At 33.4% G+C, this 14,340-nt stretch overlaps 2 protein-coding genes across 4 annotated transcripts; both read right to left on the reverse strand.

The window, feature by feature from the left end:
* Positions 1 to 340: 340 nt before the first annotated feature.
* On the reverse strand, positions 341 to 4,968 carry LOC107434284 (ubiquitin-conjugating enzyme E2 34). 2 transcript variants are annotated; one of them, XM_016045739.4, is made up of 10 exons: positions 4,670 to 4,968; positions 3,146 to 3,300; positions 2,622 to 2,676; positions 2,196 to 2,234; positions 1,983 to 2,046; positions 1,824 to 1,885; positions 1,696 to 1,735; positions 1,548 to 1,575; positions 1,266 to 1,357; positions 341 to 957 (listed from the first exon to the last, which is right to left on the reverse strand). In XM_016045739.4, exons 2-10 carry the CDS (start codon positions 3,200 to 3,202, stop codon positions 675 to 677), a joined length of 720 nt encoding a protein of 239 aa, XP_015901225.2. In that variant the 5' UTR covers positions 3,203 to 3,300; positions 4,670 to 4,968; the 3' UTR covers positions 341 to 674. The 2 variants fall into 2 exon arrangements, with proteins under 2 accessions (XP_015901225.2, XP_015901231.2); XM_016045745.4 differs by having other exon boundaries at positions 3,146 to 3,303.
* A 2,148-nt stretch (positions 4,969 to 7,116) lies between these two features.
* Positions 7,117 to 12,609, reverse strand: LOC107434224 (pumilio homolog 23). 2 transcript variants are annotated; one of them, XM_016045667.4, is made up of 11 exons: positions 12,455 to 12,609; positions 11,844 to 12,077; positions 11,355 to 11,718; positions 10,733 to 11,035; positions 9,967 to 10,134; positions 9,368 to 9,511; positions 9,010 to 9,129; positions 8,654 to 8,839; positions 8,202 to 8,350; positions 7,933 to 8,115; positions 7,117 to 7,694 (listed from the first exon to the last, which is right to left on the reverse strand). In XM_016045667.4, exons 2-11 carry the CDS (start codon positions 12,008 to 12,010, stop codon positions 7,349 to 7,351), a joined length of 2,130 nt encoding a protein of 709 aa, XP_015901153.3. In that variant the 5' UTR covers positions 12,011 to 12,077; positions 12,455 to 12,609; the 3' UTR covers positions 7,117 to 7,348. The 2 variants fall into 2 exon arrangements, with proteins under 2 accessions (XP_015901153.3, XP_024932094.3); XM_025076326.3 differs by having other exon boundaries at positions 11,844 to 12,151; positions 12,455 to 12,551.
* Positions 12,610 to 14,340: the final 1,731 nt, after the last annotated feature.

Here is a 14,340-nt window from a genome sequence, read left to right on the forward strand (position 1 = left end):
AAGATTATCATGAAAACTTTGGTGAGGGGTGGCCATCCAAACCAATGATAATAATGAAAATACAAAAGCCAATGCTGTATCATCACTCCCCTTTAAAAAATGATTTGACTGCAACAATCTTCAATACTCCATAAATTTTATATCGACATGATAATGAAATACTAAAAAATTTCCTTTACAAAATATATAACAATAATAATAATAATAATAAGCTCTACTCTTCTAAGATGAGAGCATAGGACAGTGTCATGGTAGGATTTATTTCTATGCAGCTTCTTATATAGAATAGACTGGCTGATAGTTTCAAAGCCAAAAAAAAAAAAAAAAAAAAAAGACTGGCTGATAGTTGTTCTCAACTCACCTCAAAAACTAATCCATCAAATCCACGTATCCCAAGTACACACTTAAGAAAAACACCTTAACAGAAACTTCCACTAGATTAAGATAGCAATGCAGGCATGTCATGTTTGAACATTTGACTAACGACCCAACATTGACATAGAAGAAGGAAAAAGTAAAAACATACATATATATTGGTCAAGGGATTCAACCGAGCCTCCTGGGAATCAACCCACTATACAAAATCATGTTAGGTATAACACAAACCTAGGTAGCGTTTGATTAAGTCCCTAAACTTGCAAACAACGCATGCCCGCATTATTTTACCTTCGATGTTAAAGTTGTAGTAAAGGCAGTGCCATTACTATGCCAAAGATTGAAACCAGCAGTAACATCATCCAGGTTGGGAAAGATTGCTTTCTGTCTTTTCTCCTGTCCCCTGGTGCATCTACTCTCACATTGTCTCCCGCAGGATTGACAATGTTTTCCAACAACGGCTTATTTTCTACCTGAGATGGCTCTGGTGGTGCCTGTTCTGGAATTATCTGTGCTGAAAGCTGCTGCTGCTGCTGGTTATACCTCTCCACATACTCCGGAAACATTTTCCGGAATGTTGCACTGTTATAACGGGATAATGTTAAATCCAACTAGAATTGATAGTAAAAGTCCAAATCACAAATACCAAGAAAAGAAATCAGCAAGGAGAAATCAACGCAGGGGTCCCCAGAAAAACAACTGAAAGGGAAGTGCAGCAGGACCTCTCCATATCATAAATTCTCAGACACCAAAAATAAGGTCAAAGGGTTAAATTTCTTTCGTTGTTTGTTTTTGTTTTGGCAGAGAGGTACAACATTAGCGATTGGCTTAAAACCTTGGATGATACGTATATATATCGACAAACACTTCAGATGGTCCAAGATACTTACTTCTTGCAATTGAAAGCAAGAGATGCTTTTGCCAAACGTTGCTTCTCAGCAGTAGTAGTATTCACGCTGCCAGTGGTAGGACTGTTGTCCATCTGCATGAGAAAAATAAAAACATTCAAATTAAATCACTTCTGAGAAACAAATGAAACTTCGCCCGTTTGCAACTGAGAGCATTTAATATGTATAAAACTGAAAGCCATCACCAGCAAGCAAAGACAAAGAAGGTTAAAGGAAGAAACCACGCCAAAATACAATTAGAATAGCCAAGAACCAGAAACTCACCATGAATGAAAGAAGCCCTGTTAGTATGCTGCATTTTGAAGAAGAATTGATGTTAGTGGGTATTACATTCTGCAACAATCACTCATTTAAACAAATCATGATCGTTAAGAGGAAAGCACAACAGCTGCAAAAAGTATTGCGCTTTTACCTTGATACAGACCACATTGGATTCCAACTTTCAGGATGAACTGCAAAACAAAGGTCAAGAAGACATAGAATCACTTATAAAAGATAAATAGGACATAACCTCTCCGATAAACTAATAAAACAACTTACAATCGCTCATAGATAAACATATTTTCTTCTGTGTCATGAACCGTCCATTGGGAGTAGTCATGCTGTAGGACAGACAAATGCATTTAACAATTAGATGCAACTGAGAAAGAAATATTAAATAGAACACCTCCTCCAAAAGGAAGTGCAAAAGGATATTACCTGATTCCGGGAGGTTTGTACGGGTACTCTGGAGGAAACTTGATCTTCCCATAGTAATAACCACCTTATATAAGGACAAAAATTATTGAATGGAAAAATTAAGCGGGGTATCATATAAAGGCAGATATTCACATTTAAAACGTAGCACAGAACTAACTAAATTTCATTAACTTAAGTGCAAAATGCCACACAAAAATCAACAGTGGAACCAACCTGCAAAAGGAGTTCCTTCACTTCCCTCGAGCACATAATCTGAAACACCAAGACAGACAAGCATGAAAAAAAATACCCTACTAAACCAAAGAAAGTAAGCAAAGAAGAAATTTACATGACAACGATTGATAGAGAGAGGCAGTCAAAAAGAATACAAGAATAAATGTTTAGCATTATTTTTTCATTATCCGTATCATTTGCATCAATGGTTTTCAATTTTCCTTAAGTCATATTCCACATAAAATCTTGTACATTAATGTTCAGACATAAATATGCTAGCCAGCAATGTAAGACTAAAGCCTATATATGCCAAGTCAAAAGATACAAAAAATGGCAGAAAAAATATATAGAAATTTTATCCAATTAAAAAATCTTCACCCAAAAATCAATTAAAATTTCAAAAATATCAGTTGTACATAAACTTACGCCACTCAAGAATGTCATTTGGGGAAGGACGGGCCACAACATGAGAAACTGGCTCCTATTATTTCACAAATAACAGAATTAGCAAGTTGGAAGATACAATAGAATCAAGTAACAATATAAGATATTATGTCTTAGTGGAAAATGACTAAAATCTGATGTACTAAGATAAACAATGGGAACTAATGTTTCTTAACATAAAAGTACAGCCGAAAAAAAAAAAAAAAAAAAAAAACACTCAAAACAAGAAAAAGATCTATAGTATAACATGCAGCATTTCATTTCTAGTCTAGAGAATATACTAGCCAGAAAATTAATTTTAAAAAAAAATAAAAAATAAAAGGAGAGAGAGAGAGAAGAATTGCACTATGGGTAACTCCAATAACAACAGCAATAAATATGACCATGACCTTATGTATTAGCAAGATTAACCATAAAGACTATATGAAAAATTAGTGAATTCACATAGCATGACGACCATAACAGATAGCAGAAAGCAATTTCAGGATGAACAAAAGAAATTATACTTTACACAGGGCTCTATATTCTTTCTGAAGGCGCTTGACACATGATTTCTCAGCCATCCGAAAACTTCTATAGCGTCTTAGGAGTAGCAAATGGAGCCCTACAGTCCTTGACTTTTATTTATTTATTTTATGACGAAAAGCTGTTGCCTCTACACCTGCTAAACATAGATGAAAGTAAAATATGAAATTCAGATATAAACAACATTACTCTTCAAAAGTAAGGGGGAAAAAATCATTAAAAAATTTAAGGTAAACCACTAGAGAGAGTGGAACAATTATGGATAGCACCAAACTAACAAGGTGAGAATGTAAATACCTATCATTTAATCATGAATAGATAAAATATGTTAAGTGGTAGCTAATGACCGAAAAGGAAAAATGTCGGTAGGTCAAACATTGTATATATTAGTGATTACACAATGCTTATTAAAGAACATCATTATGTTACAAGGATCTTACAGTGCAGGAAAGATATGCAGTTAGAAATCTATCAACATCTTGTGTTAAATAAAGATGGCAGAAAAGCATACAATTCAGATCATACAATGCAACATCAACAGTTCCTCTAACTATTCTTACAATTTTATGAAGTCACAAAGAACATCCAGTAATTGAAGAGAAAGGAGAAATCAAGAGAGATGAATTCACAGAAAACTAGAAGTTATTCTCTCTGTCAGGATAGTATACTCCAAAATGAGAGGTCCACCAAAGGGCAACGAAAACAAATGCTTTACAAAACAACCTTTGGTTTTCTCCAAATTAACCCAAAGATTGAGTTGTTACTCTTGGGTTTACAATTATGTACGGTGCAAAAGCCTTATAGTCCTCCAAATACTTAACCAGACAATTCAACCGGATTCTAACATTATATATCAATGCTAAAAGGATAAATGGTTAAAAAAAATTTAAAAAAACGTCTTTCATCAAATATTACTCTGCCCTGCGAGTAAGATGCATAGAAAGTTAAGGGCTTTAGCAGAAACCCTGCTGAAGCCCTTCTATGTGAGCTCAAAGCCCCAGCTAAAAATTCCACGTTTTAATCACCATCTTCTTCTTTCTGAGTACAATTTAGTATCTAAATTCTGCATGAAAGGATTCGATTCAAACAAAAAAAAAGCACCTTGCCCTAATTCTGGCAAATGGGGGTAAGAATTTCACTTTTACAGAAGCCCTTTCCATTTCTCACATCCCAGTGAAATTCAAGGAACATGAATCAAAACATTCACATATACTAACCTCAAATCCATAGTCAAAGAAACAAAATCCAAACAAAAAGTTTCAATTTAAAGCCAATTAAGAAAATAATAATAAGAAAAAATCATGACGTTAATTACACGAGCATACCGTTAGAAAAACACATTAAAAAAATATAAATATAAAAAAAAAGGCCAAGAACAGATCAGAGACAGAAAAAACAGTAAAAATTATTGGTGATCCAACCAAAAAAAAACTAAACAATCAAATCAGCGGGAACAAAAACAATCGAAACAAAGGGGTAAAAGAAAAAGAGGAAGAACAACAAACCTGAATAGATCGGCTTCAGGAATCAGTGTGAGATTGGATTTTGTTTTAGGAATTTGATATTTGATTGCGTCGAGGAAATCAACGGACCGGCATGGCAATACATATAAATGTATGCATATAAATATAAATATAAATAAAATTAATATAATTAATACAATACACAAATAATTTGTAAGCTTTATGACCTTTGAAAAAATAAAATTATATAATTATTGAAAGAAAGTGGGAATGGAAGAGGAATGTGTGGGAATTTGTGGGACTTTTTTATTTTATTTTATTTTATTTATTATTCATTGAATCCCCCACACAGTGACTCATCGAACCAACTAATACCGCTTCCCATCCATCCACACACGGTCTACCCGCTCTCTTTTTAAAATTACTATTTTGTACTTCTGGAGTTTCGTGCTCCTGCTCCAGTATCGTTTATTTCAATGAAGGGTGTTTTTGTAAATCTAACTAAGTATTCTTTTTTTAAATCTTTCTTTCTGTGCTTCCCAAAAAGTGAAAGTATCCGCTACCAAACGCTGTCCATTCTCTGTTTATTTATTCATTTTTCGTTTTTGTTGCTTAATTTGGTTTTTATTACATTTATAATTTTTATGTTTATCTTTTTTTTATATATTTTTTTTCTTTTTTTCTTTTTTTCTTTTTTTGTTTTGTAACTGAAGATTTTCAATGATGGCCCACGTAACCGACTTGCATTTATTCATCCATCAAACAAAACGCATTTAAATTTAAAAAAAAAACAAAAACAAAACGCATTTAGTATATCACCCAAAAAAAAAAAAAAAAAAACACATTTAGTTTTCTTTTTTTTTAAATTACAAGTTAATTCAAATTTTATATCCATGGTTTGAAACTATGCTTTTATAACGTAAATAAAAGTGCCTAACCATGAATGTTTTTCATCTAATCTGTTTTATTTATATAATAGGTGCCCAATTTCATTTTTCTCTAATTTAGATACAAAAAATACAAAAACAAAATCATTGTAACCCCACAATTTATATATGTACATATATATATATATATATTATTAGAGATTAGCCCCGTGATTTCTTGCAGCTTAAGAAACCTGTATACACTAGGGATATCCAAAGAAGTTGTCTATTTATGGATTATAGTTGAAGGTTCTAATGAAAGTCAAAGTTTTAACAACAAATATTTGAAAGTTCTACTTCTAAGCATCCAATTTAGATTTTTTTTTCTAAAAGATAAAAATAAAAAGGGACAAAATAGAAAAGCTTTGAGGAATGCATAGCTGGACTGGGCCACAAGATCCAAGAAGTCCACAAAGGAGTTCAAAATGAGAGCCAGCTTTGCGGTTGCCTTTAAACTATGCTTTTGTACAGTCATGCATGCATGGCTACAGAAGCAACCAGATGGATACACATACACATAGCACTTTCTACCTTTCTTTCCTTCTGAACCTAAAAAATATATATATAAAAACCCACCACGTTATCAGTCTGTAGATCCAACACTGTCTGTACAAAAACTACAAGTCCCACCTCTGCTAGTCCCCGATATAAAAATACCATCCCTTGTAGCTTCCCCAAAAAAAGGTTCATTACAAATTTCAATATCACGTGCCTAATCACATGACCCTTCTGAAAATTATATATCACTATTGGACCACATCTGAAGCTTGCTCTTGCTTACATGGAAACAGTCAAAATTGAAGCACATGATCTCACTGTTTTTAAGATCCCAATTATTTTAACTATTTTAGAACCAAGACGTACAGTAGGTATAAAACAACTAATAAAACCCCCCTGTATCTTAACAATATCTGATTACAAGCTTGAGAGATACCATCAAATTGTCAAGCTAACAAGCATTAAGCTTATCAACCATACTGAAAAAAGATATGAAAGGCTGGTCTAGAGTTCTTGCTGCTCTTGCTATTTCACTTTCTCTGCTACTGTCATCTTTGCCTTATGGAGGTCGAGCAACAGCCCGTCCCTTAGCGAAAATGCTCTCTTCTTCAGCTTCAAGATCGAGCTCAGCTTCATCTTCAAAATCATTCAAAGATTTGCAGGCTGATAGGAAGAATCCTTACAAGCAAGTAGATTCCTGCTTTAGAAGGATTCCACCAAGTACCTCAAATCCCACACAGAACAAGTAATTTCTACTTCCTACAGATTCAGGCATCTCCATCTATGAAGATTTCATATAATCTATCTGAACCGCATGTTTTTTCGCCAGGTCTAATCCTCCATGAGATGGCTGAAGGAAGAACTGAACACAAATATTGGATATCCATAGCATCTATATTTGTTTTTAATTCATTCTTATACATTTTTCTTTTTTCTTCTTTGTTTTTTAGGTGTAGAGCAGTGTCACATTTCAAGCCACCCTGCAAAAGGGTTTGCGTGTAATGCAATCTATTATAAAAACACAATTTTGCTAATTCTGATGAATTCTGCCATCGAATACGAATATAAATAATTTTTGGATGTACATATAGAACAAAATCCAAAATTGTGGTACAAATTACAAGGCTTCAAAATTTCGAACTAAAAATAAAAATTGAGTTACAGCTATAGCCTATTTTGCTTTTGTCAAAAATTTCAAAATAAACTTGCGTTGTTTCCTGTGTCTTTTCCATGCACCAGATGGCCCCTAACTTCCTGAACTTCTCCAATGTTTTTTAACTTCCAGGAGAGAAATTTTCTAAGCCATCTTAATTCTTTTTCTTTGATTTTCTTTTTTCCTTTCTGAGACATCATCATCTGCTGAAGTTTTGGCATATTTCTTTCCGCGTTCTTTTGCTTCTTTTGGCTTACGTTTAAAGGCTGTCTTACTTAAAAATGGTGTAGAAGAAGCAAGGCCATCAGCAATCTCTTTCCTCATTTGCTTTATTGTCTCTGGCCTTGATACCTTCTCGGAAGTATCAGAAAGAAAGCCGCTATTTTTGGATGTCTTGTTTTCACCAGAACCAAATGTAGCACAAAATTCATTGTAAGCTGATAGTTTTGATGCTTGTCTGGACCTCCACTGATCAGGTCGAGCAGCAAATCTGTCATAGACAAAAAAGGTTTAAGGGGGGAAAAATATGCCAAATGCCAAAATTCAACTGGTCACAAAAATGCTACATAGATAATGAACTGATGGTTTTTGCTAAAATCCATATGCACAGACAAAGTGATGACGAGCTATTTGAAAAATTATTTGCACAAGCTATTTAAGATTCAAGTGCAAGCCAATGGAAATCAACCTCACTTGTTTTTTTTATGCAAATATAACCAATAGCTTACCCATAAACATCTAGTTTCCTTATGAGATGAGGGCCTTGCTTTGTCTTGGAAAGCTCACTTCGTACCTCTAACAACTCAGCTACTATGGCCTCTTGTAGTGACATGTTACTGGTGGTGAAACACTTTTCAACAGTAAATGAACCAGACAAGTGCATTGAAAGCTCTGCAAAATGTCCACGTAGCCTTCAAAGGAAGAGGAAAAAAAAGAAGTTAATATAGAAACCCATTCTAACAGTTGTGCAAGCTACCAATTGAGTTAAATAACATACTTTGCAATTAGTCGCCGTTTCATTTTTGCAGTAGCATCTGAACTTAGAAAGGATTCAATAACACGGGCACCTCCTGTATCTTTTGCAGCTTCTAGGATGTTATCAGCCTCCATGGATGCAATGCTTGTGATAAAAGGCTGTATATATCTCTGTTAATTAGAAAAACAGACAGAATATTAATACGAATTATGAACAAGGATGAAATTGCATTACAAGAACGATATTACTCAAGTAGAACACAGCAAAACAATATCATCAGACTCAAATGCTCTATAGCAATAGGGGGGACAGGGCTTGCTGGCTCAACTTTTATACTGAAGACTAAAATAAATCGGACTTGGTGAAGGAACCATGAGACATTTCAAAATTTAACATATTAGCAAAACAAGAAGAAACTAAGCAGACAAAAAGAAGGTGGAGTGAAGAAAAAAAAAAAAAAAAAGGTTGCATACACTATGATATCGAAAAACTTCTTGCAGAATCAAAGAACCAATGACATGGATTTTAACACCTCTAGGCCAATTCCAATTAGCCTTGTCTTCACAGCTGAAGTAGCTATCAAGAAACAGTATTCGAGGAACAACGCATGTTGGAGACTCATCTCCTGAACACACTGCAGCAGCAAGGGCCTGACAACACTGCCATAGTAAAGGAAACATATCTATTATCAGATATAAAATCCATAAATAAAAGGTTAATAAAACAAAGTTCATAATTTAGTTTCAATAGTTAAATATTCTGAATATAAGTATGTAGTTACTGAAGAACCTGGAAAACATGAAAAACAGATGCTTATTCAGCACCCAACCTTTTGTTCGTGAGTTTTGAGCCTTTGACTTGCAGCAATGAGTGAAGCAATAACACCCGGTCTTCCCATCTCTAGAATATCCTTAAATTTTGTACCAAGTTCCTCCCACATCAACTCCATCTAGTGGACAAATGTGGATATAATGTACTTATAAGAAATCAAAAGGTAACATGCAAACGTAGTAAAAACTTGATTTTACGTTAGAAAATACATTAAAAAATCAAATTGCGAAATAAAAACAGCAGCACAATAGGATTTAAAACCTAAAGTAACTTTTAAGTCATCATTCAAGGCAAAGAGTTTGTTAGAGTACTAAGAACTAGAAATTCCAAAAGGTAATAACAATCAGAACACTCACTTGCTCTTGATCTCTTGCATGAGATATTAGCGCTTGAACAACAAAGTTCCCGCAATGATGAGATGAAAGCTCAAACAATGAACTCCTAAAAACTTTCTTGAGCAATTCATTGTACAAAACTTCAGGAGCCACCTCCAAAATGACCTGCAAAATTTTCAGAATATCTGATGAATCACATACTAACAAGAGCCCTCTTTTTTCAGTACAGATTGATTTTTTTTTTTTATTTTTTTTTTTAAGAACATTACCACCACATGTTAATAGAAAGCAAATACCAAATTTGTATTAATTTAAAAGAGTATCACATTTCATAGTTTCACCAGAAATCATAGTGGTATATTGGGATAGTATTAGCTTGCATCTATCAAAAGTCGGTTATCATGATGTTAATTCCTTGAAAGTATAATGCAAATTTCAACTCATCGAGTTACACATGCAAACATCAAAAGGGTCTTCATAAAAAAAAATAAAAATAAAAAAAAAGCAAGTGTACGTATGCAACTCACATCATATTAGCATTAAAAAAAATGTATAAGTTTTAATGGAAAATGGTACTTGGGCAATATTTTAAATGCAAAACTTAATAACAGGTTGCTCACCTCCATCAAATGGCTAAATGCAGTTTCTTTTACTAAACGTACAATGTTTTGCACTACATTTGATTTTATGGAATTTCCCTCCGCAAAGTCTTCCTTGTTACACCCAAGAAGGATAGATATCATTTGCAACAATTCTTCATCATATCCCACTAAAAACTTTAAAGCAATCTGCCAAGGTTAAAAAAATCCCACTATATTCAGCACAACTTCAAGGAAATGACAACATCTCAGTGAACAAAATAACAGACTTATGCGTACGGTATAACGATAAGAAAGATTCATAGCAGCAGACCAATTTATACATGCAAAAATGTTGCAATCAGAAAAGCAATAGGTTTTATGAAATTTTAATAACCTCTCAACTCCATCCAGGAAAAAATTTGCCTCTTCCTCAAAATCAAACACATGAGAAATAACAAGTCAGCAATAGCCTCCACCAGTTTAAGCAGGAAATTAATTTAAAAGAGAGAAAGCGAGCATCAAGAATAAATTCTTATGCTCAGAGATTGTGCTAATAACTCAACCTAGAACCATCTAGTAGATTTGTCTTAAATTCAGTTAGAACATACGTTGCCAGGAGTAGACCACCTATCCAATACACCAAACCTGAATTGATGAGTTGTCAACACTATATTATCAATTACAAATTTAGTCAAAAGTATGTAGTAACCAGTACTTGCTCTGACTCTGTGAAGACAATATTTCAATCAGTTGAAAAAAATTTATGAAACTACCAAACATAGGAGGATGGTATATTGGTACATGCCTGAAAAACCAAACTGCTGTACTGATCAACTCTCAGGGTCTTAATGTCTTTTTTGGTAGAATTTAACATTCCTGAGACAAGGAATTTTAGTAAATCTGGGAATCCTTGATGAATATGTGATGAAGCATCTCTATCTGATCGAGATGCCTTGAAATTCAATCTCTCTGCTAGAACTGTAGAAGACTTTGTTGCATGGAACTCTGAAGAATCTAATGCAACTCCTTTACAAAGAGAAAGAAGACTTCGAAGTACATGTGATCCATAGCAGTTGCACATGACATCAACCAGATTTTCTATGATCACCTGACAAAGACAATAAATCATATTATATTATATGCCCAAAATTTATAAAAGTTTGTCTTTAAATTTTCTCAAGCTGATTCCTTTATCATAACCGGGGAAACAAAAATAATAATAAATAAATAAAATAGTGTGACTTTAAAATGCAAGATTGCATTCACTCTCCCAAATCAGTTACAGGTATATCTTGAAAATTTGTACTCAAAATGCCAATGGTAAAGGCGAAAACCCCAGTATGCTTATAATCATCGTTAAGCACTCTCCATTGCCTGGAGCAATACAGAAGCAAATCAGTTAATAGGGAATATATAATACTTCATACCCTGCATATCATGGTCACAGTGTCTTCAACAAGAGAGTAGACCTCCATGTCCTGAAGATGCTTAGCTAAAGACCTAATAGCGGTCTCAGCTACATGAGAACCAGACCGATCCATTGCAATTAAAGGGAAGTCATTTATGCAGCTTTGTAGGAAAGCACAAAGATGGTTTACATCACAATTCTCAAGGAGAGACTGCAAAGTGTGGCTAATGATATAATCAGTTGCAAGTTCAAACTCCTTCCCCCTGGTTTCTTCAAGAGCATTACCACATATCACTGCTCGCTCCTCCATGTCGACCTCTTTACTTTCGAAAAGATTCAAAATTTCAGAGAAGTACTTAGTAGTTTCAGGATCAATCTGCTTCCTACAAGGAGCAATCAGACACATCAATACGCTTACACATAGTCGACAAATCTAACACTAATCTAGGCAGCACAAAAAGGTCAATGCAGCTTATTTAATTCATTAACGTTCTAAAGGAACTTATACCTGATGACAGATTTTCGTGGTGCAGAATCTGTCTCGTACTTAGAGTGTTGTCGAGCTTTAAAAGACCCATCAGCTTCACTTCCGGATACCCATTTGTTAGAATTGGCAGCATCAGAGCGACTCTTCTTCCTCCTGCCCTTTTTATATGACCTATCCTCCTCACCCATCAAGCTGTCCTGGGCTAAATTACAGTTTCCAGGTCTTTTCCAAGAACAATGGTTTTGAACCAACTATCTGAAAACCAAAAAATACCGCTACTAACAAACGAACACACAAAGCTTACACCACAGCTTCCAACTAGTAAAAGTCTTTGAGACCATCAGAAACAAAATTACAACTCTCAAATTAGATAACGCAATGCAACTGCCATACTCAAACTTAAGAATAACTAAACCAACTGTACAACTATCCAAAAGTTAGCAACTTTCTTTTATCTGCACCAGCTAAATTTCGGCTATTAAGGAATAAGAACCTTATAATAAACTTGAATTAGCACTAGAAATCGAAAGCAGAAGAAGTGCATATAAAAATATATATTTATAAATTATAAGGAAATTTAAATAGAAAAACGACTAGAAGAAAGATAATAAAAAAAAAAATTCAAAAAAGACCTTGGTCTTCTCTCTTCAGGAGATCCAGCTAGTGCTTTGGTTCAGACCTGATTCCAAAAGCGGTGCGGGAAGCCGTCGGAAGTCGCCGTTTTTATGAACGAAGGGTTTTAGCGCCGTTTTTGTCTGATCAAAGATACAGGTAGACCTGACCCGATAGATGTTTCACGAAATGGACCGACCCAAAACCATTATGGACTGAACCATAATCTGCTGAGCTACTTAGCCCAATTAGTGTACGTCAAAGACTGAGCCAACCCAAACCAAGATGGACTGAACTGCGAAAGGCTGTGATTTATGGCCCATTTGTATATCGGCAACGATTGGGCTGGAATTTACTTTAATAGGTCCATCATTGTCGGCTTTCCTGTTCTCAAATTCTTATAGCTTAAAAAATAAATAAATAAATTTATAATATATTTGGGAAATCAATGATTTCTTCATGAAAACATAAAAGACTTTTGATCAAATTTAAAACCCTATATAGTTTTTACTTCTCTTTTTTTTCCTCATAAATTTTAAAACTGCAAACGAATTTTTAATTACAGGAGTAAATATATTCTCAGAGAAATTATAATGAAATTTTTAGAGAGTTTCAACTCCCTCTTTGCATACATAATTTCTTTCGAGTTGAACTTTATTTCACGTAGGATTGGGCATCAATTCAGTTCGCTCAGTTTTTTATCAAATTTTTTGCAAACCAAAGCGAAACATTTAAATAAATAAACAAATTGAACCAATCATCATTGGCTTGATTCAATTCAGTTAGGTTTGTCTGGATTTTAGTACAAAATGTTTTTATTTTTTTATAAAAATATTAATATTTGTAAAAATTTGTATTTATTATATATAATTTAAACATATCAGAAATATTAAAAAAATTAGCAAAGTATAATATAAATATTCAAAAAACTATATATATCTATGTACAAATATATAGTAAGTATAGGTTCGATTTACTTATGATTGAAAATTAATCAATCCCATCCAAATAAATTTCACAAAAAACACCAGATCAAACAGGAATAGAATCAATTTGATTTGGTTGGTTTTTAATCAATTTGATTCGATTTATATTCATCTCTAATTTCATATACCCAAACACATTGGGAAGGAGAATAAAAGTCAATGGATTGGAGATGAGACAATGTGATCCGTCAAAACTTAATAAATTTCACATTATTTTTAACATATTCGGTGCAATTATAACGATACCGGAGAATAGTTTTGATGTTAAAGAGATTCAAATCTTGAGCTATATATACAGTTCACATGTCTTTTTCTATATTTGATTTGAAAAGTCCTTCCATAGACATGCATGAATTTGATACTCCTATTCACCATTTCGTATATGTTATCCTCCATACATAAAAATAAATCTTAACGTGTAATGTAAAATGTTACAACTTTTTTAATGAAGTCAAAAATATAATTTATGTATACATGTTTCAAAACGATATAATAATTAACAAATATATATATATATATATATATGAGAAAAAGAAAAACGTAATGAAGGAGAAAAAGGATATGAATTATAATATATATAATTATATACATGCACGAGTCACAACACCTGGTCTTGTATAATAAAAATTTCAGTAAAATGAGGAGATATAAAGAGATATTGATTAACCGAGATTGACGGTGGAGGCATGCAAGGTTTCAAGCACCTACCAAATAATGCGTGCCTTTCAACCAATTCCAATTACAAACACAAATCATTGCAGAAATTGGTGCACTTCCACATGTCTCTTCATTTTTTTTTTAAATTTTTTTATTTTATTTTCTAAGGAGCAGCCTTTACCTTTCAACAATATTATTGAAAGCTTAAAAAGGAAATATATATATATATATATATTGAATACTCTATTGCATACTCACATAGT

Source organism: Ziziphus jujuba, chromosome 1, assembly GCF_031755915.1.
Source record: "Ziziphus jujuba cultivar Dongzao chromosome 1, ASM3175591v1".
NCBI lineage: Eukaryota > Viridiplantae > Streptophyta > Magnoliopsida > Rosales > Rhamnaceae > Ziziphus > Ziziphus jujuba.

Coding starts and splice junctions, on each gene's coding strand:
- LOC107434284 (XM_016045739.4), bottom strand. CDS start 3,202: ATGGCTGAGAAATCATGTGTCAAGCGCCTTCAGAAAGAATATAGAGCC. Junction 2,677..3,145: donor AATATAGAGCCCTGTGTAAA/GTATAATTTCTT, acceptor GTGAAATAATAG/GAGCCAGTTTCTCATGTTGT. Junction 2,235..2,621: donor AAATGACATTCTTGAGTGGC/GTAAGTTTATGT, acceptor TTGGTGTTTCAG/ATTATGTGCTCGAGGGAAGT.
- LOC107434224 (XM_016045667.4), bottom strand. CDS start 12,010: ATGGGTGAGGAGGATAGGTCATATAAAAAGGGCAGGAGGAAGAAGAGT. Junction 11,719..11,843: donor CCACGAAAATCTGTCATCAG/GTATAAGTTCCT, acceptor TGCTCCTTGTAG/GAAGCAGATTGATCCTGAAA. Junction 8,116..8,201: donor AAACGGCGACTAATTGCAAA/GTATGTTATTTA, acceptor CTTCCTTTGAAG/GCTACGTGGACATTTTGCAG.